Genomic DNA, 23,937 nt, shown 5'->3' with positions numbered 1-23,937 from the left:
TGCTGTGGAAGCACATCAGCTCCTGTATGAACAGTGACATGGATCCATTCCAATTCGTCTATTATAGCAACAGGTGGATGTCGTCTCACTGGCTAAACACAAAGCTCTGGAACACCTAGACTACAAAGATGCTCATCAGGACATCAGCAGGCTCTTTATCGACTTCAGTTTGGCATTTAACACCATCATCCTTTCAAAACTCCAAGGCCTGGGACTCAACAACCCAATGTTTAATTGGATCAATGATTTTTTTTTCCACCTCCAGACCACAATCAGTGATGATTGGTAAGAACTTCTCCTCCACAGTCTCCATCAGTACACACAGGGCTGTGTTCTTAGCTCCCTTCTCTACTCACTTTACACCTACAACTGTGAGGCTCAGTATGACAACAGAACTATCTACAAAGTCACTGATCATATCACCGTAGGTAGAGGCTTGTCTATGACTCTCGTCAGGGTCTTTTTATCCTTACAGTTACTTAATTCTACCCACAGTGATTCAATATCTTCTGACCCAATGTCTTCTCTCCCAAAGATTTAATTCCATTGTTAACCTTCAGAACTATCCCACCCCTCTGCCAACCTTCCAGTCCTTCCGATACATTGTACCCACAGATATTTATTTCTCAGCTGTGGTTATCTTTCAGGCCTGACTCAGTGTCATAATATCATACCTGCCAACTTCCAGCTGTGCTACTAGATCACCAACCATATTTCTTGTTCTGTGGGCATTTAAAAAGAAAACCTTAATTGCTGTGTTCATCACTGTTGTGAGTGAGGAAACAGGTTTGATAAGTCTCAAAGGCATGGACTCTGAACACAGCTTTCTTTGTAGGGAAGGAATTTATTTACAAAAGGAAAACATGGGAAATGGTAACTGATGCAGCACATACACACAGTTTACAGCAGCCGTGGGTAAGAAATAGTGGATAATTAATAATGAACATGGGGAAATTAGTGTGGGAACAAAACACTTCACACACACACACACACACACACACACACACACACACACACACACACACACACACACACACACACACACACACACACACACTCTCTCTCTCTGAACTGGTACATTCAATGATCAAGGAAAAATCACTATGATGCCAAGACATCTTTTGACTCAGTGCAGGCACGGCTCTATGCTCCAAGGGACACTAATTAAATGCTCCCGACTCTTTTAACAGTGCACTTCTTACCAACAGTTTCTCCAGCACCCTTCCACATTTCTAGGCCTGGAGTGAAGCAGGGTGGTCCCAAGCTGGCAAAGAGCACCTGGCATCTTTTTAATGCTGGAGGGTCCACGCCAGATCATTTACAGGGAGGTAATGGCCAGGAGGATTAATCCAATTACAACAGCCAGTGGCCCAAGGCCAAGTACAGGCAGGCTGGAGAGTGCAGCCCAGATAATTTACAGATGTCAAGGTGTACACTAATGGGGGGGGGGGCAGAATGAAACCTTGATTGGCAGCTGGTGTATCCTCTGACTAGGTAGGGGGCAGTGCTATCACATGACAGCCACAACCCTTTCCAATATTATCACCCTTTTGAATTTTATTTCCAAAGTATTCCAAGTTAAATCCTTAATCTTAACTTGCACTTTTTCCCTGTTGATTGCCTATCCTTCCTAACAATCTCACTTCACAGTTCAGTGTACCCTCTGCCCTCTCATTCTGTTCCCATCCCCGCAAAGCCAGTTTTAATTACAATTTCTCTCATTCTATGAAACTTATTCTTCGAAAGTCTCAGTCTCTTAATAAGCAAACCTGTCACCAGTCTAATGAATTTTCACTGCATTGCCTCCATGGCCAAAACCATGTGCAATATTCCACATACAGTCTGTGCATAATGGCAATAAGACTTATGTAATAAAGGTTAATGCATATTGGTCTTCAGAGATTTGTGTACATCCACACCAAGTCCCCTTTGAAGAGCAATAATACACAATGTGCACAGAAGTGCATAACCTCACAACTTTCTGCATTATATTCTACCAGCCACGTTCTCACTCATTTCCTCAATCACTCAGCTTATCTTTATCCCTTTGAGGCATCATACCCCATGATTCTGCCTAGTTTAGTATCATCATCAAACTTGGAAATATGATAGCCAGTCCCTCAGCCATATTATTGACATAGGTTCTGAGAACCTGGGGCCCAAGTACTGATTCCTGTGGTACACCATCAGACATCAGGTAACACATGGAGAATGAACTGTTTGTTCCCACTCCATTTTCTGTGCAATGAGCAATTTTCACTCTTTGTCGCTACATTATACTGAATTCCAGGTGCTCCAACCTTGTTGACTGACCTCCTGTGCAGGACCTCAGTGACATCGACTGAAAATCCCAATACATCATACCCTCTGGTCTCCCCCTTAATTATAATTACACTACTCATCACCACTTCAAAAAAAAACTTCACTAAATTTGTGAAACTTATCTTTTTAAAATCTTTATTGATTCTGCTTAGTAAAGCAGCAGAGGTAGCCTTATTAATAATATTTAAAATACAGATAGCTAGATCTTTGAATAATAGGGAATTAAGGGTTACAAGGAACAGGTGGGTAAGTGGAGCTGAGTCCATGGCTAGATCAGCCATGATCTTACTGAATGGCAGAGCAGGGTCAACAGACCAGATTGTTTATTTTTTTTGTTCTTAAGTATTTTTTTATGTAATCCTATGAGATTTTTCAAGCTGTTCTGTACCCTTTATCATTAGGTTTCAGCATTTTCCTGACTACTGACCCTGTGATCCACTAAATTCTTTACTTGACCAAAACTATCAATATAGCAGACCAAATTTAGTGATGGTAGAACAGAATGCCAGGAGCATTACTTTGAACATCTCAAGATAAGGCACCGATCCGGTGAAGTTACTTGACAGGCCTGCATGTTTACCAAGCACCAAAAACATGCTATTATTGACATGGTCAAATAATCAAGCAAATAGTGAAGGCTTTGCAGTTCTGCCACATTCAAATGCAAATAGTAATGGATAATTAACCAAAGTTTCAAGAATATCACTCAAGATAAACCGTATGATTTTTGTTGAAAAAACAAGGTTGAAGCATTTGTGACCAGTGTCAGCTACCAATGTTCAGTGGGTAATTCATCCTAGCCTCTGCAAGGACCTTGCATCATGGCATGCAATGTCTTAAAGTAATTGGATAGAGCAAAAGCCACTGAACTACAAAACATTCCAACTTTGGTGTTCAGAACTTCTCCCATTCGAGCTTTTGTAATGCGGATACATCACTGACACCCTTCCTGTTGGGTCGAACATTGGGTTAGTCCTTCTGCAAAATGAAGGGCAAATCTAGTCAAGTACCAATCCATTCACTTTCATCAGGCAGTGAAGTGATGGAAGGCAACACTGTCAGTGCTGTCAAATGTTGTCATAATAACCGAATAACCAAGGTCCAGGTTGGGATTCAGAAAGATCAGACCTCAATTTGGTTTGGTTCAAACCTAGACAAAAGAGGCTAATGATAAAGTAAGGCAAGAGTGACTGCCCATGATATTGACTGAGTGTAGCATTCAAGAATCTTGTAAACCTGACGTCTCAGAATTAGAGAGAATCTGCTACAAAGAGGATGCTTGTTAGTCGGTTGTTGGATATCTTTCATTTCAGTTCCATCTCATTGGTGCAGGAGTTCATCTGGATATTTTTCCAAGTCTGAGTGTCTTCAGCTGTATCAGGATCTTCAATCTTCCTTTCAAAATACAAGACAAATCAATGGGTGCTCACTGACCATTGCAGAGCAGTCAATTGAACTAACACCTTTGCAACCAATGAAACAGCCCATGCTCAACATTCTATAAGAGACACATGACGTACTATCATAAAACAATGATCACCTCAATGAGATAAATGGCAGGCTCATTTATAATTTATTAGAATAGGAAATAACCCTGATAAGAGAGAGTTTGAGCTCTTCTTTCTAAAATTCACTGCCATTGTCATCACTAGATCTCTCACCACCAATACCCTGAAGTTCATCATTAACAAGAAACTATTTCACAGGCTCTTAAGTAGATACAGCAAAATCCTTTGCATCCAGAATTCAAACAACCTGCAACCTAAAGCGGCTTACAAAAAAAACAAAGAAAATAAATTAAAATGATAAAATAAGAAATTTAAAAAAAAAATAGGTGAAAAATACGCAAGTTTAAAATTGTAAAAGAAAATGTGCTCTAAGTAACACATAAACCTTTGGTGAAGATGGGTATTCACCAGGGGAGTGCCTTGGTTGTGCTTCCCTGTTCGAATAAAGTTGTGTGAAACAGCAATGGCATTGCTCAGGATGATGCCACTTGCCATTGGGTTGACTCCCTTAAAGTGTGTCCTTTTCCCTGCTTAGTAAGAGTCACCATGGTCAGAGGCTTTTTCTGTATGCTTGGCAAAGGGGGATTAATTATCTATAATGTTATTGTGGGTCTTTCGGGCAGCTTCTTGGAGGGGGAGGAACCCGTAGATGCAACAATGGTTTAATGTTTTCAAAGAATGTGACTGAAAAGAAAGTAAAATGATTTAAGGTTTAAATATTTATGCAAGTGAAGTTTGTTTAATGTAAGCACATTTTAGTATTTTTGTCTTTATGCAGGTGTATTAGTTAGGCATAGTTACAGTAAATCTCAAACAACCAGAAAATACACTTATCCGGCATCTCCCAATCCCCCATAGATGCCAGATACGAAGGGTTTTACTGTATTTGATAAAGTAGAGCAGCCCATTCTTATACCAACATTTTTTTTAAAGCTCTTAACAAGCATGTCAGACAATTTATATGGAATTCTAAGATGCCAAGAGTCCATGGAAGAAAATACTTGGGATTATTCATTGGGTGGACTATGATTGACCGATTTAAAAGAAATTTATTTGGCTGCCCAATTGAAATTTATAGCATTTTGTTTTGAGGGATGGGATATTCCTGATTGGGCTCAGATTGGTTGACACATAGTAGGTGAGAAGATAGCAGAAGATTTGATTTACAAACGGAACATTAATAAATGTATAGTGGGTTGATACAACACCCTTGTATCAAAATAAGTTAATGCCAATGACATGAGGAAATAAAATCCTGGATACTTGGCACCATAAAGGGTATTGAGGATTGTCATGAACAAAGACAATTTATGACAATGTACAGCTAAAAAATAGATATGATTGGTCAAATAAAACTTTCTTCTGCTATCTTCAATTAAGATTTTTTTTAAAGAGATAACAGCGATTTTATTTATTCCATTCTTTATTTAACATCTATTTTTGTTGCTCATCTGGGCTACATTCATTTTGTTTTCTGGTGTTGAAGTATGTAGCTTATGCGTACAGGTGATTAAATCAAAAAAGAAATGAAAGATATTCTGAGAAATCTCCAAGTGAACTTTTATTAATTAATTTTGAAAATTAATGACTGGCCATTTTTTTTTTCATTTCTTGGTAATGAAATAAAGAATTAAGATTAATTTATTATTTCTTTCTTACTAGCCTTTGGAAATGCCAAAACTGTGAGGAATGACAATTCTTCCAGATTTGTAAGTAACTCTTAAGTTAAAAATTTCCTCTTGGCTTTTACACCAGAGGACCTTTAGTATTTTTGCATCAGAAAATACTTTACTTCCGAATCCAATAAATGGTGCATAATTTCAATCTGCAAAGTCGATTGTCGACATGCTCAGATTAATCCTGTGGCATGTGAGTTGAGAAAAGTTCTTTATGGCAATGCCAGATCTTCCATTTCATCTTTTGACTGGTTTGGTTTGTGCTACATGAACATTGTTTTACTCAGTCTGACTGGCTTGTTTGATAAGGAACGCATATCTTTCAATCTGATGGCCTTGTTTGATAAGGAACACGTATCTTTCAGAAGATACTGACTCAAGTGCCAGGAATGTTTTTTCAAACAGTTGTGTTACCAGTTTCTATTTATCATCATATCTAAGTTGTGATAAAGGGATTGCAATGAATGTAGAGAGCGGCAGTCACAACCGCACCACCACAGCATCTCTGGGAAATCCTGCAGGGAACCCTGAACTTCTTTATGTAGACATCTGGAAAAGAAAGTTAAGATTGTCTTGTTACAAATCTTGGAACTTAACAGGAGATGATCCATACTATAGAATACAAAAACACAATTTGGTATTGTTAATCATATTTATGAATATTCATAATTTTACTGTATATCCCTTCACCCCTGCCCACATTCACAACAACACCGCTATCCCCAAGGCATTTGTTAGACTTTATTTAACCTCCTGTTGCATAATTTTCATCCTACATTTGAACCAAACATTTTCTACTTCACAGGGGAAGTATATGGATATCGAGTTTGACTTCAAGGGCGATCCCCTTGGTGGTGTTATCAGCAACTGTAAGTAATATTCTTGAATAAAGTAAGTGTAAATCCTTAGTCACCTCATGGTTTTAACTTGGTGAGATTCAAACACTGTGAGGTGCTGAGTTGTGTACAATATAGAAATGCATGACTCACTTTTAAATGTCTGTAAATAAAGGTATAATTAGTGAGCAGAACAGAAGAACCATGGCATCAAAGATATGTATCTCACATACATTCCAGTTTCACTGAGAGAAAGACTTCAGGGACGTTTCTTCTTTTGATACTCTTTTTAGTTTTGTACAGTATCCACTCTGATGTTTGAAGCCATTTGCACATATTATCCTTGTGCAATAGATGGTTACTACTTTGATAACACATGTTAATTTAGTGAGTAACATTCTTGGTTATCTCGACAGTATGGTGGCATCTAAGGAATGATGAGTGTGAATTATCTGATGATTTGTATAGGGCAATTTAAAGACAGCGGCACAGGAAGCGAATATCCTTAAAATATATATTCAATCACTTTGATTAAAAAATGGGCTCCATGTTGAAGTGTGGCCAGAGATGGAAGGATTTAAGGTAATGGTTACATTGCAATGTGATGGTGAAAACCTGCATTTATACAGCATCTTCTAACAGTGGTAAAGGTAAGTCACTGAGCAAGTGGGGAGATTTGACTAAGTAGTGGAAGAAGATAGGACAATAATGTTAGTGAGTCATGTGGGCATTTAATCCAGCTGTTGATTCAAACCAGTAAGGCCCGAGTTAATGATAGCCTTTCATTAAAACTATTAATTAGGGATGGCATGGCTAGCGTAGCAGTTAGTGCAATGCCTTTACAGTGCCAGCGATTGGAACTGGAGTTCTAAGCTGCTGTCTGTAAGGAGTTTGTACTGTATGTTCTCCCCATGTCTGTGTAGCTTTTCCCCAGGGGCTTTAGTTTCTTCCCATCATTCAAAACATACTGATTGTAGGTTAAATTGGGCTCATGGGCTGAAAGTGTGTATTACTGTGCAATATGACTAAATTCTTTTAAAAAAATTACTAAAAACAGCAAATTTTGGGCAATAATTCATTCTATTATTTTACTAGAAATGTCCTGCAAGGAAAAACATACAACAATAAAATATGATCCAACTTTAAATTTAGACATACACCAGGAGCCTGTGCCGTCCAATTACACCTGTTACGAACCCAGAGGACCCCAAAACCATGCAGCAATAGAAGTTCACCAAGACAAATGGTTATTTAAACAAAAGTTGCTTTTAATTTTCTTTAAACATAAAAACAGGATCAAACCTCAACTTATTACTATTAACTTAACTCACTTCTAATTCTAAGTGCACGTGTATGTCATATGTGCCTGTTCAGGAAAGTTCTTTGATTCACAGTCCAATCATTCAGTTCTCACTTCTTCAAGTTCACCAGTATCAGACAATTCTTATACTGTGCACAGAATTTAACATTTATGAATTTTCACCAGGCTCTGGTGCTTAAAGTTAAATGGTTATCACTCAGGAAGTTTCTTGTTGGTTTCAGAGAGATATTTGTTGCTCGTTGGACACACACAACTGATTCCTTTTAATCCTTTTAATCAGCCACTTGCCGAAGAAACTTGCCCCTTCATGGGTTTTCCAAATCATAACCTCTTCTTCCAGGTCACCACAGATTTCCTCTTGTTTCCCTTATTTCAGAAGAAACACTCTAGCCAGCCATTTCCTCTTGTAAGGACTACAAGGGTTTTGAACAGGCTGAACACAGAACTCACAACCCATCTTCAAAATGGGGTTTTCAACAAGCCTGCCAGCTTGCCACGTTGCGGCCTCAAATGCTACTGCAAACTGACCTCTCTCTCCCTCTCCCAAAAGAGAAATCACCTGTCTGCCCCACCCCCACCACCTGCAAAAACCAGAACCCCTCCCAAGGCTCCAAATCCAGTCTCTGAAAGATCCTCATTAGTACCCGAGCCTGATCTTTTCCATTTGCACCTGCTTCTGAAATTCTTTCCACAGCAGTTCCATTGTCTTCTGCAAAGGCACCGGCACCCGAACATCAAGCTTCAGCAAAGCTCCCGCACCCCAAATGAGATATGTGAAGTGTAAGTATCTGCTTGTGAAGTGACATACACCAAACCCCCACAATCCACCTCCCCTAAAGACACACTCATATATAATATAAAATATAATATAACCCGTAACACACTCATTTGATGTATAATCGCCGGTCAGGTGTGCAGTGCTAATTTTTTAGGAGCTCACTAAAAATGGTGACAAGGAAGTTCTCACGAGACCTGGTCTTGGTGGCTGCCATGTTGTATAATTGAGAGCTGATGGTAAGTTCCTGCAGCACTGCACGACTGTCCTAGGTATGTTTTGAATGGTGAGAGAAAATCGGAGCACTCAGAGGAAAACATGGCGTACAAACTCCTTACTGACAGTGCGTAACAGCGTTGTTATACCTATCATGTCGCTCGTCTCATATCATTTGTTTATTGGAAGTGAATGGATCTTCCTCATTTTTGAAAAAATGCTTTCTTTCTCTATTGTCTGTATGCATATCAGTCCCCGATCTTCCTGTCCTGACCATTTATCTTAAGCGCACTGAATTGTTTGAGTTTTCGACCTGGTTGCATTGTGAAAAGAAAATGATCTCATTGAAGGTTTTTTTTAAAAGATATCACATGCATAGCTTTCACTTCATATTAGTAAACTAAATATTATATTTTCATTTTAATCATTAGGACATTTAGTTTTCTGTGGACGGGATCTAAATATTTTTCAGTTGCTCATAATCTGGTTCCTTGTGTCCAGTTTTAATGAGCACGAAGTCCACTCCCAGTACACATTGTGCTGACTGGACCTGCTTAGTTAAGTTAGTGAAGCAGATGTAATCAGAATAATGGGAGGCAAATAAACTAGTTCAGCTGAAAGGTTTATCAAAATACATGGTGCGATTAACTTTGGATAATATGCAGCCACAAGTCCTGGGCTGAACATTTATGAAATTCTTTCTGATATATAATATTAAGCACAACGTAAGATATAATGCTGAATTTTTGATCTAAGTGATATGAAGCAGTTTAAACAGCTGCACCCAGCTTCCTGAAATACTCTAATTGTGGTACATAAAAACAAGTTTGATTGTGACCTGCTGGGAACAGTTGAGACTTGCATTGACTGGCATCATTCCATTCAGGCCAGGTCGTTTTTTTTTGAGGTGTGTGACTGTGGATTTTACAATATTGAAATTCTCCTGGCCCAGTGTACCATCTACTTTTGGATGAAAGCCAGTACTGTTATTGGTAACAATGGCAGCAATGCAACATAAACAGTGTTTATTCTTTCCTTTCTGATTATTCCCACTTCAAATAAATGTCCTGTTCCTTTCTAAGGTTATTATTCAATTTACTTCTGCCGTCCCTTTGGGCTATGCAAGCCAAATCACACTGTTGCAATTTTCATTATGATTTTTAACTGATTACTTAAAATTTGGGGCCATTTGTCTTGTTACACTTTCTATTCAGGCACTGGAAACAATCTCCTACTTTATCACCTTTTGCTGTAAATGAAGGCATGGAGGCATTCTGTGGTGCCATTCTTCTAAATTCCCTGCAAATTTTCAAGGCCTTTACTTGCTTCATAAAATGTGGTGACCAGAAATTATAAAGCTGTGGCGACGCACAGGTTTGCAGTGGTGGAGCAGCTGCAGTAAGGATGGTGTCGCGGGACCATCTCTTCACAGGGGCGGGACCAGTGGCAGGCTTAAAAGCTGGAGCACGGAATTCAACATAAAGCAGTTGTGATACTCGAGCTCTCAGCCTGTTGTCTCAGTCTCCTTGTGCTTGTCTCCACATCCTGAAGACTTGACACGATGGAACCGTAGGTACCATTGCATTGAAGCTGCCAACATTCTGGATGAACAGGTCCTACACTTGGTTTGACTAAGCAAAGGCCCAGTTCCAGATCAAACAGATAACCTCCAATTCAACGAGATATTTCTACGTCATCAGCTCGCTCGACCAAGAAGCTACCTCATGGGTTGATGACCTCATCCAGGTGCCACCAGAGGAAGGTAAATACATGGCTCTTAAAAACCTCCTCATTAGTATGTACGGCCTCTCACAATAAGAGAGGGCTGCCAGGCTCCTTCACTTGGACGGCCTGGGTGATAGGAACCCCTCCACCCTCATGGATGAGATGCTCATATTGGCAGAAGGGTACAAGCCCTGCCTCGTGTTCTAGTAAGCGTATCTTGATCAGATGCCCGAAGACACCAGACTCCTGTTGGCCGATGTAGATTTCAGTGATCTGCGCAAGGTTGGGGAGCGAGCAGACATTCTCTACTGTTGCAAGCGTGAAGCCATAGACTCAGTCAATTGTGTTACATGACCACTGGCAAAGACAACACCCAAATCTAGTCCACCACATGAGCAGGCCCCGCCCCGCAAGAAAACAGAAAGGTCCGATCCCAAATGGTGTTTGTACCACCAATATTGGGGTGCGTCTGCACTCAGAGGTGCCGCCAGTCATGCTCATTCCTGGGAAACAACGGGGCCAGCTACCATTAGTGGCTGCAGTGGCTGGCCAACCAAACAGTCTTCTCCATGTCTGGGATAGTCTCTCAGGCAGAGATAAGTGTCATATCCCCTTCGGCGCTCGAGATGTGCACGAGACCCCATGGCCTGTTTCTGTGTGCTGCCAATAACACCGCTATCAGAACTTTTGGCAAGAGGTGAATTCCTGTATGTTTTGGCGACACCACCTTCCAATAGTCCTTCATGCTGGCTTCAGTGGACAAACCTCTATTGGGCGTGGATTTCCTGTGGGCACACTGCCTATTTGTTCTCCAGGGCAGACAATTAGTGTATGTTGAGACTTTCCACACCGTGCCCCTCTGGATGTCAAATGAGCCATCCACCCAGCTTGCTTTCGTGAAAACACAACATAGCCAGTACAGCCACCTTCTCACTGATTTTCCCTCCATCCTGCAGCCCCAGTTCACTCCCGTCATGCTGAAGCATGGTATTCAACACCTCATCGCGACCTCTGGCCCACCTTTGCATTCACGGGCCCACCGCCTGGCCCCAGACAAAGTCAACCTCGCCAAGGAAAAGTTTAGATACATGGAGGAGCTTGGCATCATCTGCCATTCCAATAGCCTGTGGGCCTCACCCCTCCACTTGGTGCCAAATTCCAACAGCAGCTGAAGACCCTGTGGCAATTAGAGATGACTCAATAACACTGGACCACTACCCAATTGCCCATATCCAGGATTTTGCAGTGAACCTCCATGGTGTAAAGCTTTTCTCCAAAGTCTTCCTGATCCGGGGATACCACCAGATCCCCGTGCACCTGGATGATGTCCAGAAAACCATTATTATCATCCTGTTTGGTCTGTTCGAGTTCCTTCACATGCCATTTGGTTTACAAAATGCAGCACAGACATTCCAGCGCCTCATGGACACAATTGGCAGAGACCTGCCTTTTCTTTTCATCTACCTCAACAACATCCTGGTAGCCAACAACATGCCAGAGGAGCACTTGGTACACCTGTGCCAGCTGTTCAACTGCCTCGCACAGTTTGGTCTCACCATTAATCTGGAGAAGAGCTAGTTTGGCCTCACAGAAATAGACTTTCTGGGCCACAAAATTACCAAAGATGATATCACCCCCCTACCCAACAAAGTGGAAGCCATATGACAGTTCGCCAGGCCAACGACACTAAAGGGACTGCAAGAGATCATGGGCATGGTGATTTCCTACAACAAGTTCATCCCTGCGGCAGCCGAGATTATGCGCCCTCTCTTCGCTCTAATGTCAGACTCAAAGAAGGAGCTCACATGGACAGACAAAGCTCACAGCTCTTTTGAAGCGACCAAAGAGGCCCTGGCCCTTACAATGATGCTAGTCCACCCACAAATGGATATACCGATGGCCCTCACAGTTAATGGATCCAACACAGCGGTAGGCGGTGTACTGGAACAGTTTGTTGATGATTCATGGAGACCCCTCGCCTTTTTCAGTCACCACCTGCGATGGCCTGATCTGAAATACAGCGAATTTGACAGGGAGCTACTCGTCCTCTATCTGGATGTCCACCATTTCTGCTACTTCCTGGAAGGGTGACATTTCACTGTCCACATGGATTACAAGCTGCTCACTTACGCCTTCTCAAAGTCCTCCGACCCGTGGTCTGCCCAGCAGCAGAGACACTTATCCTACATCTCTGAATTCACCACCACTATTTTACATTTATCAGGAAAACACAACGTTTTTGCCCACGCACTCTCCAGGCCAGTGGTCAATGCAATGTCGTAGGGCATCAACTACCGTGTTCTGGCCCACGCATAGCAAGACAGCCCCAAGGCACTCAGCTTCAGAACTGTGATCGTAGGAATGCAACTCCAAAACCTCCCACTTGACGCCAATGGCACTACGTTCCTCTGTGACGTCTGCACAGGCAAACACCGATTGCTGATCCCTGCCCAATGATTTTAACATAATCCATGGTTTGTCGCACCCCTCAATCTGCACAATGGAGTGGCTGGTGTCCGCAAAATTTGTTTGGCAAAGCCTGCGCAAACAGGTCATAGAGTGGGTGAAAATCTGCACTGACTGCCAGATGGCCAAGGTCCAGCAGTTCGATGCTCCAACCTGCAGGTTCCAGCACGTCCTCCTCGACATAGTCAGGGCCTTGCCAGTCTCCTGAGGGTCGCACTACCTGCTCAGAATGGTGGACCGGTACTAGGGCTTTCCTTGCCATCTGGGTCTACCTTTTTGGTGTCCCAGCAGGCATTACGACCAACTGAGTGGCGCAGTTCACCTCTGCCCTGTAGACAGAACGCTCTAAACTCCTGGGCAACCTTGGAGCCTCCTCAGCTGAACGAGTCTATGGAGAGACCATGGCAGTCCCTGGCCAATTCCTTCCTCCAGCAACCAAACAAGACTCCGACACCGCAGTCCTCAACGAGAAGATAAAGAACAAACAGGTCTCCTTTGCACCACCGCTGCCATCGCAACATGGTCAGCCACCCAGACATGTCCTCCTGTGAGTATGTATTTGTGCGAAGGGATGTGCACAGGTCTCCCCTTCAACAACCTTATGAGGGACCATGCATGGAAATGTTTCCATATTCACTCTTGACATTGGGGGCAAGGAGGAATTATTCACACTAGACCGTTTGAAGCCAGCCTACCTGGACTTGTCTCAGCCAGTACAGGTTCCCCCGCTGGTATGTAGGGGTCGGCCACTGAAACAGCACACTTCACTGTTAACATATCGCAAGAATTGGTGCCAGTTCTGGGGTGGGGTGTTGTTGTGTGGAAGTGCTCATGGTTGCAGCAGTGAACCGGCCCTGCTTGTCACGCATGGTTGGTGAGCAGCCGTGACGTCATGGGACCGTCTCTTCCAGACCAGAAGTGCAGGGGCGGACCAGAGATGGGCTTAAAGGCTGCAGAGCAGAATACAAATTAAAGCAGTTGTGATACTCGAGCTCTCACCCGGTTGTCTCAGTAATTTCATTGCACTAGCTCACAACCCACTATAAAGCATTATTTTAGCTGGAGCTTAAACAGTATTTTATAAACAGTATTTTAGTATAATACATAATAGAACATGGAACAGAACAACATAAAATAGGCCCTTTGCCCTCCAATGTCTTAAAGGTTCGAATCTATTCAAAGGTTTGAATCCATTCAAAGGTTTCTGCAGGGGGGGACTTAGCAGGTTCCATCACCTTCCATCCATATTTCTCTTTTCCCTTCCCCCTTCCCTTTTTGGAAAGAGTTGATGGGAAAGACAGATGGGGCCAATTCGACCTGAAAGGATGAAGTGAAGTATCTGGATGAAAATGGAAACCACGAGGGATTCCCGACAGCTGTGGCAGGACCTAAATGACACAATCTGTTACAAAAAAAAACAGTGAAGTCGGAGACAGCAAAGCTTCACTCTTAGACAAATTCAATGCCTTCTACATCTGATTCAACCATAAGAACAAGAAATAACCACCCTGTGCACCCTCATGTCCCCTAATGATCTCTTCTGACCATAAATGAGGATGATTTGCAGGCTACCTTCAAGATAGTGAATCTAAGGAAAGCATCCAGTCCGAACTGAGTACCTGGCTGAGTATTAAAAATCTGTGCTGACCAACTTACCAATGTTATCACAGATATCTTCATCTTCTCCCTCAGCAGGGTATGGTACCCACCTGATACAAACAAGGGTCAATCATACCAGTGCCCAAGAAGATTGTGGTAACTTGCTAAATTATATCAACCAGTGACACTCACATCAACAGTGATGAAGTGTTTTGAAAGGGCTGGTGTTGAAGCAGATCAGTTCCTGTCTGAGGGACGAATACGCCTATCATAGCAACAGGTCTACGGTGGATGCCATCTCCCTGGCTCTACACAAATCCCTGGAACACCTGGACAGTAAAGAGGCATTCATCAGGATACTCTTAATCAACTACAATTTGGAATTTAATGCTATCATCCCCTCAAAACTGATCAGCAAACTCCCAAGACCTGGGACTCAATACTCCACTGTGTAATTGGATCCTGGATTTCCTCACTTCCAGAGAGTATGAGATTAAGTTCTTGGGAGTTACTGTCTCGGTGGATCTTTCCTGGACCCAGCGCACTAATGTCATCATACACTGTAGAAATTTGCCTGGGTTTCTGGTGTCATACCAAGCCTCCACAAATTCCTGAGGAAGTAGAGGTGCGGATGTGCTTTTGTCGTGATGCGATTAGTGTGTTGGGTCCAGGAAAGATCTTCTGAGATAATGACTCCCAAGAACTTAATTTGCTCACCCTTTTCACCTCTGATCCCCCAATGATTATTGGATTGTGTACCTCTGGTTTCCCTTCCTGAAGTTAATAATCAGTTCCTTAGTTTTGGTGACACTGAAGTTGTTGTTGGTGCACCATTTAGCCAAGCTTTCAATCTCCCTTCTGTATGCTGACTCATCACCTTTCTTTATCTAAACCATTACAGTTGTATCATCGGCAAATTTGTAGATTGTGTAATTGTCGCACTGAGCCACACAGTTGTAGGTGTAAAATGAGTAGAGCAGGGGCTAAGAACACAGCCCTGTAGTGCTCCAGTGCTGATGGAGGTTGTGGAGAATTTCTTACCAATCTTCACTAATTGTGATCTGGAGGTGAGGAAATTCATGATCCAATTACACAGTGGGATGTTGAGTTTAAGGTCTTGGAGTTTGCTGATCAGTTTTGAGAGGATGATGTTGTTAAATGCCAAACTGTGGTTGATGAAGAGAATCCTGATGAATCCATCTTTACTGTCCAGGTGTTCCAGGGCTTTGTGTAGAGCCAGTGAGATGGCATCCGCTGAAGATCTGTTGCTATGATAGGTGAACTGGAAAGTATCCTTGCCACTGCTCAGACAGGAGCTGATCTGCTTCAACACCAGCCTCTTAAAACTCTTCATCACTGTTGAATTAAGTGCTACTGGTCGATAGTCATTAAGGCAGGTTGTATGCACTTACTGGGCCCTGGTATGATTGATGCCTGTTTGAAACAAGTGGGTACCATACCCTGCCAGAGTGAGATGAAGATATTTATGAATATGTTGGCAAGTTGGTCAGCATAGATTTTTAATACTCGTCCAGATACTCTGTCTGGACCAGATACTTCCCTTGGACTCACTCTCCTGAAGGTAGCATGCATATCATCCTCAAATATGGACAGGAGAGGATCCTCAGGGGATGTGGTTGTGTGGAGGGGTGGTTCTTAATGTTACTCTGGTCAAATTGGGTGTAGAAAGCATTGAGTTCCTCTGGGAGTGAAACTTTGCTGTTTGCTACTGAGCCAGATTTTGTTTTGTAGCAGGTTATGTCATTTTGGCCCTGTCACAGCTGTCAGGTGTCCTTTGTTGTTTCAATTTTCATCCAGAATTTCCACTTGGCCCAGGAGATTACTTTTCTTAGATCAAACCAATGCAATTTGTACTAAAGTGTTCACCGTAAATTGTACGTAAAGCTGGTGGACGAAGGTGGTAGCTGTTTTGCGGATGCTTTGCAGGGTCATGGGGTATGTGCGTCCTGTTTCTGTCCCCCTGGTGCCAGGGCTGAGAGCTCTGACTTGTTGGTTAGGTACTTGAACGAAGACTATGTTGCCACAGGGTTGACTGTGCCTCTCTGCACCTCCTTATAAACTTGTCTGCTTCAGTGGCCTTTTTTCTACAAACACTGAAATTGATCATAAAATCTGGTTATGACTTAATGTGATGTGTTACTCCTCAATGATTTCTAGACCTTTTAAACAGATTGCAAATGTAACAGGAGCACATCAAAACATTCTTTTATGCCAAGTGTAACAGGTGTAACAGCACCAATTAAAAAAAAGGTATGTAAAAAGAGACCAAGGGTCATTTGTACACAAATACTGCAGACGAAAATCATTCATAAAAATATAGGACCAAGGCTTTATAAATAGAGCCAGATGGAGAATGTCAAGAAGTAATGCAAAATCTATTTAAAAGCACAAGCTTAGTCCCAGCTGAAGGATTGTGTCCAATTCTTGTCACCACCCACAGGAAGGATGTGAAAAGCACAGAGAAAAGTTTTACCAGAGTGGTTCCAGTTCTGTGGGATTACTGTTGCATTGGAGTGTGGTTATACTAGGGTTGATCTCCTTTGAGCAGAGAAAGGTAAAAGCAGATTTGATGGAAATGTTTCAAAATGGGAAAGAATTTAGATAAAATAAACCAAAACTGTTTCAGTCATAAATGGCCAAAGACTAAGAGAATAGAAACCATTTGCAAATTAATCAGTGGTGGCATGTAGGTAAACTTTTATGTTAAGATTTAGAAAGGACTCTGATGGAATGGCAGACAACAGTGTTCAAAACTTAGAAAGGAAGCCCACAGGGAAATGGAAGAAGGGCAAGGCAAGGGAGCTAGCAATGCTGCACAATATACAGCCCCCGAAGTATGTACAATATTTAATGATATGGTTGTATGTACAGGCTGGCCCGCCCTCATGATGACATCCTCTCCTAGACTCCTCCCCAGACTCCTCCCCTGTGTCTCAGGCCATAAAGGTCGAGTCTCCTCTCCCTCCCCTCATTTCCCTAGCTTGGACCCGGGCCAGCAGTCTCGTGTGTAATAAAGCCTATCGTTCCCCTCAGTCTTTGTCTCTGTGATTATTGGGGCTACTGGTAGCGCCCAACATAATATCATCTAGTCTCATCTCGGTGAGTGGCAAGTTCAGATTTCAGATTTATTGCCAGAATACATACATAAAATCATATTCAACCCTGAGATTCTTTTTCCTGTGTGTGAGGCAGAATTACTACTTATTGGTAGTGCAAAAATAAGGGACACAATGTCCAAATGCAAACAACTGACTGCAATACAGAGAGGGAACAACAAGCATTAAAGTGCACAAGTAAGAGACCCTAAATGAGTCCCTTATTTAATTTATTGTAAGGTGTCTGATGGTGGAGAGGTAGCAGCTGTTCCGGAACCTGGTGGGGTGAGTCTTGTGGCACCTATACCTCTTTCCTGGTGGTAGCAGTGAGAACAGAGCATGTTGGGTGGTGTGGATCCTTGATGATTGCTGCTGCTCTCCAATGGCAGCTTTCTCCATAGATGTTCTCGATGCTGGGAGGGTGTTGCCCATGATGTCTTGCATTCATTCCCACACTTATTACAGCAATGTGTTCACTGCTGCCATTTGCTCACCCATGAGGTCCTGTACAGGGCAGGTCCTCCACAGATACCACCAGACTCTTCACCTTTCCAAATTGCCTGACACTTGCACAAATAGAAAAATATTCAAACCCTTTTTTGAATTAATCCAAACTATTAAATTGTTAAAAGTTAGAGTGTTTTAAAAATAAAAGTTTGAAAAGAACCAAAGATAATTAAAATGATGCAAAATGCTTAAACTATTAAAATAACTGAATTTAAAGTACTTAATTAATGCAGAAAATTCAAATGGCCTGGAACTTGTCAATTGAAGAGCCATTCATGCCCAATTTTTAGGAATGCATCAGTTCTAACTTGGTCCAGACATTGACTCCCAATTTGTAGCTCTACCTCTGAACTGACCAAAGTTAGGGAGCCCAGGCAGAAAAATAGTGGTGATAACACTACATTCATTGTACCTACCATTACACCTGTGCACGAAGTTGTGCACTTTAAGTGGAAAAAGCAAGCGTAGATTTTGAAATTTTATTGAAATGACTGGCAATCCATTTTTTTTGTCTCCAAATGATTATTTGCAAGTTTCTTTGCTTAACTTCCCCACACAGTCTGTGAATCTCGAACAGGGTTGCCCTGCAGGAAATAACAGGGCTTGGAACCATTAGCTCCTGAGCAAAGGAAGTCCCTGACCATGTAAGGAATTGTTAAGTGCTTTACAGCTTCATGCAGGCAGAATGATAGGAACAAGGAAGTGTGGGCAGAAAGTATAGGCTTGCACATGGGCACATATGGAAAGGAAGTGATTCATATCAAAAACCCTGAGGGCTCATGCTAATTAATATGGAATGGTAATAGAAGAGTTGGTGGGAAAGAGTTCCAAACAAGGAATCAATGATATGTTAATTTTAAAATTAATCTAATCAAATTAGCACTAATGATATTAAATGAGTGGGCAAAATTATTTTGGGGTTGCAAGCAATAAAGCATGTATTCTGTTTTCTACCAGAAACATACTTTTTAATTTGTTTTTAAATTTAGAGATACAGCCATGAATCTGCACTGCAGATACACCCCTGTGACCAATTAGCCTTTTAACCACATATATCTTTGGAGAGTGGGAGGAAACCAGAGAACTTGGAGGAAACCCATGTGGTCACGGGGAGAATGCAGAAACTCCTTATAGCAACGCTGGATTCTAAACCAGGTTGCTGGCATTGTAATGGTGATGCGCTGACTGCTACACTCACCGTGCTGCCATTGATTCTCTCTTTCACAAGCTATAAAATATTTTCAACATTCCTCACTCTGCAAAATATTTTGGCTGTAAAGTTTGGATCTCTAGTATAACCCTACAGATACAATTCCTGTTTCAAATAATGTCAAAAAAATATTTATCTATCTGGTGGGTGAATCACAGGATGTCAGGTACAGGGAATGAGCATGTCTTTGGCTAATGCCTATCAGAAGCATGCTGAGTAGACATATCACCAATCATACAATGCCAAGTAGTCAGCAGTGGTGCAATTTTGGAAATCATACTCCACCAAAAATCCACTTTTAATCACATATGATAGAACACACATTTAACACAGGGGCAAACACTCCATTAATGCTTTTAAAAGGATTAACATCTACTGACTGGTTCGCTGCTGACTGATTCATACCAGCTGCTGCTATGGTTGCCTTAGTGCTTGGTGCTTTTTATGTTTTTTGCATTACTGATGTCTACTGTGATTAATCTGTCAGACTCTGAAGCATTTTGATCTCAGCTTCAGCATGGACCAGATGGTCCCAGAATTGACACATCATGGGAGTGGCCTTGGAGAGCAGTGTGAGTAGAGGAGACATAGAGTACGTAGGACAAGTTGTTAGAAAAGGGCAGGGTAGAAGAACCCTGAACTGAAGGCCTCATCCATCCAGTGTGTGAAACGAGTAATTATTCAATCTCAGCCTCAGCAAGAAATAGTTTCTAAACGTCTGTACTTCAGCAAGAATATCCTTGCGGAGAACAGCTACTCCACGTAGTAGCAATATACTTCACTATCAGAATTATTCCAGTTTAGTTTTATGATTTGGGGGCCTCCTGCTGAAATCTGCAGCTTCTCAGTGGTGTTGCAGCCATGTTAATCACCAAGTTTTGCATGCATTGGAAGCAGTGGATTCAAGATCATCTCATTACACGAGATCATTGCAGCAGGAGGATTTCATAGCAGAAATCCCACCGCTGATCATATGCTTTTTGCTTCAGTTCTCGAAGGATGGGCGAGTTGAAATTTGCCTTCATTTGTGTTCATTAAATGCATAGAATCATAACATACCTGTGTTGTTATTGATTTATTAATTTCAGTGGCATTGACTTCCTGTTGAAATGGCACACAACATGTATGCATCACTCTGTCAATGGTGTACAATGGAATTGAGGAAGGCTTTCTGCTTCTGTCCATCACTGAAATACAAATGCTTGGATGAGACTATTTTTAAACATTGAGCACCATTTATACCAAGTGCCAGCTAGCCTGTCATAGGGTGCATGATAATACAGTATTGCTATGCATCTCAACAGCTTACTCTTAGGTTGGCAGAGTCACTAAAATCAAATTTTTTCCGAAGATATTCATCATAGGATTGTGTCTGATTCAATAGCTAATTAGAAAAACTTGTTAATTTCATGTTAGTAGAGGAGTAAAATCAGTTTAGATCTATTTCTTTGGAAATCTATTTAAGCTCTTCTTATTATCACACAGTTGATAAAAAGGCTGCCACAGTTGTACTTTCTTCAGTTCAGCGTTCATTATTGGAAATCTTACCTGTAGGTATAACAAGCGTAGGTGATCATTAGAAAATATCAAAGCTAACAAATGTACAAAGGTCTGACCTTTTATACTGTACACCTTATTACCATCAGAAGACTTTTTAACTTGGTTCAGCAAGACAGAGATGGCAAGATTACCTGTAACTCTGCACATGGATTTAACAGCCTTTTCAGCATGTTTTTTTTTAAGAATGAGAGAATTGCAGCTTCAAGTCTCACTGCAGCTTTTTGAGCACATAATTTCCATCAGCGTTTAGGTGCAGGTGTGTGGGAGTGCTGCCCTGTAGAGGTGATATTTTCGTTCAAAGAATAATTTAAACCAAGAACAGGTGTGCAGCCTCAAGTAAAACATCCCATGGCACTGTATCAAAGCCAAGCTGAGTAATTCTCCCCAGCACCCTAGTTATATTTATCAACTTCTCCCAAAATTACCTGGTACCATAATGAACAGCACTGAAAGCATTTTTATCAGTCATTGATCTTCATTGGCAGAATACACAATTTAAACAGATTTCAATCTTTCCTCCAATATTCCTGATGCATCTGTTAATGGGATGGGAAAATTCCGAGCCAGAATTGCACATTGAGGGGAGGGTGCATGTTGGGACAAAAATTTAAAAACACACATTTGCTGCCTCATGCCAACTCCCCTTTGTGAGGAGTTGGGGTTCTGGTGGGTAATCTATCTGTCACACACAGATGTTTAGCTGAGCATGATGGAATACAGTTTACCCGTTTGACAATGCACCAGCAGCGGTGCCTGTACACATTAAGGACTATCAGAAACTCTGTTAAGGTCATAATGCTGGATTGGACTTCGCAGTTACAATTAAGGATCTGTTCGGAAGATCAGGTTGCCTTTTAATTTTCTCGCACTACCGCTGGACTTCTCAGGTTGGTTTATTGTTGTTCATCTACATGGAGATTAATGACCATAATTTTCAGACTCCAGCAGAGCCACCAGCTGGCTTGGATATGGTATAGCATTACCATTCACAATCATTGATTTTCACTCACAGCTTCCATTTTCTTAATAGCATAACCACGATACTGTTAATGTAATTCACCATGTAACTGTAGATGTATGTTGACAACATTGTTTTTCCAAAACTATTGGATACCGATTTGAAATTTTCATTGCATTTTAAAATTGATAGTTTGGAACAGTAATTAGTTTCCAAATACTTTAGATGAAGTATGTGCTTCAAGACACATTAGAATATGTCAGTAGTTTTAATGATGAAAGTGTATTATATTTTAAACGGCTTTCTACTTTTCCTATCAATTTTTCTTTTAAAAATACCTTTAGAGAGATCAGTCTTTTTTTTTTCTCAAGCCACAGTTCATGCAGATTTTTATGGCTCATGTTTTATTTTCCTTTTATTTCTGATGCCTTAATTCTCAATGAAACATAAAAATTTTAGTGGGGAGATGGTGGGAGGCATTTACTTGGCTGTGAAATTAGGCAATTAGGTGTTGGCAATTTGGGACTAAATAAGAGAAAGATTTCTTATTCCAGGGGAATGTGAATCTTTGGAATTCTCTGGAGACTGATGTGGATTCAAGATTATGGGTATATTCACCTATAGATTTTTAAATGCAGTGAGATTCAAAGGACAGAGTGTAAGAAGGTCACTTTTTTTATTTTAAAAAATCTGCGATTATTGAATGGTGGAACTTGATCATTTCCCGCACTCTCATCAAATGCATCTGGCCCCTGTTTCCTGCACTTGCTTTGAAGTTTCCAGTGCTTTGTAACCCATGCTTTCTAAACTCAACTTGGGACTGCCATTTCCCACTCACTTGAAATTTATTGGGATCCCTTGAAAATGCAGTGTAATATCTTACAAAAAGGAATGAAAAGTTTTTTGGAGTATTCATTAGAAGAGCGTCCAGAAAAGAAAATCTACTTGTTTGTCACCACGAGCACCCTGGGTTCATGGATTTTTCATGTACTTTAAAACAATGCTGTTGAATCATTATCTGACGAACAAGTTTCCTCAGTATCCGATGAACAAGTTTCCTCAGTATCCGATGAACAAGTTTCCTCAGTATCTGATGAACAAGTTTCCTCAGTATCCGATGAACAAGTTTCCTCATCATCTGATGAACAAATTTTCTCAGTATCTGATGAACAAATTTCCTCATTCACATCATTTCAAATATAAATGATGAATATTATGAATTTGCTCTACAGCTGCAAAGTTTATCGGAACAAATTATTTGTAGTACTAATCTAATAAGCCTGGGTATCCTGAGTATGTGTCTGAAGATTGGAACACTGCCACTGCAGGTTGAGATTTATGAGCCTGGTGGCAATTGCACTGCATGTGCAAAATGACAGGATTTATTTATAACTTGAGCATTTTATTTTTGTAAGTGCTCAACTTGATAATAGCAGACAAAATGTTGCCATAGGATTATTGGTAAATTACTAAGCTAAAGCTTCCCTGTTGTAGTAACTGATGCTTTCTTGCAAGTCTGTGACATTTACAGTGATTTTATTAAATAATGGGATAGTCCACAGATCAGTCATGGACTCATTAAAGGTATAGGTTCAAGGGACTGGATGGCCTGCTTTGGTTCTTGGGTTCAACAACTTCATTGCTTGAACAACGCAGGACAATGTTAATGTTGGCCATTTTATCTAGATCAAAAAAGTGAAACATCTGTCACAAACCTCCATTAAAAAAAAACTCAATATATGTTTTCTTCTACTTGGTTAATGAGGAAGTAAACTTGAAGCAATTAAATCGAAAGAATTTGACTTATAACCAAATTTCCTTCCTATTGTCAACTACTGTCCCAAAAATGACTCATGGCCATGACTATGATAAAGTTCACCTCCATCGAGTGGTTGTAGCTACAGTAGAGTAGTATTTATTATCAATAAGAGTTTTCTCTTTGTTTTAAGATTGTTGGAATAGGCACAATATATTTTTTGGACTACGTTGTATTGTATGCCAGGAAGAGTTTCCTTTTACTGATTTATGTCTATATTAATGCTGCTCACTGAATAATAAAGCAAGGTGCTATTGTCTGCATATGTTGGCGGTGCAAATCTCTTTCAAAAATTTGAAGCATTTTTGCTTGACCTATTGGTTCAC

At 41.1% G+C, this 23,937-nt stretch overlaps 1 protein-coding gene across 5 annotated transcripts in view; it reads left to right on the top strand.

Annotated features, from left to right (window-relative positions):
* Window positions 1-23,937, top strand: part of myo1b (myosin IB) — a 312,780-nt gene that overhangs the window by 186,169 nt on the left and 102,674 nt on the right. For all 5 annotated transcript variants that reach the window (XM_069934623.1, XM_069934624.1, XM_069934622.1 and 2 more), the window contains exons 6-7: window positions 5,493-5,539; window positions 6,312-6,375. In XM_069934623.1, coding sequence (XP_069790724.1) covers window positions 5,493-5,539; window positions 6,312-6,375 — 111 coding nt within the window. The remainder of the gene's footprint in view (window positions 1-5,492; window positions 5,540-6,311; window positions 6,376-23,937) is intronic.

Source organism: Narcine bancroftii, chromosome 4 (assembly GCF_036971445.1).
Source record: "Narcine bancroftii isolate sNarBan1 chromosome 4, sNarBan1.hap1, whole genome shotgun sequence".
Lineage (NCBI taxonomy): Eukaryota > Metazoa > Chordata > Chondrichthyes > Torpediniformes > Narcinidae > Narcine > Narcine bancroftii.
The sequence above is the reverse complement of the archived record's forward strand: the minus strand, read 5'-3'. Positions and strand labels throughout refer to the sequence as shown.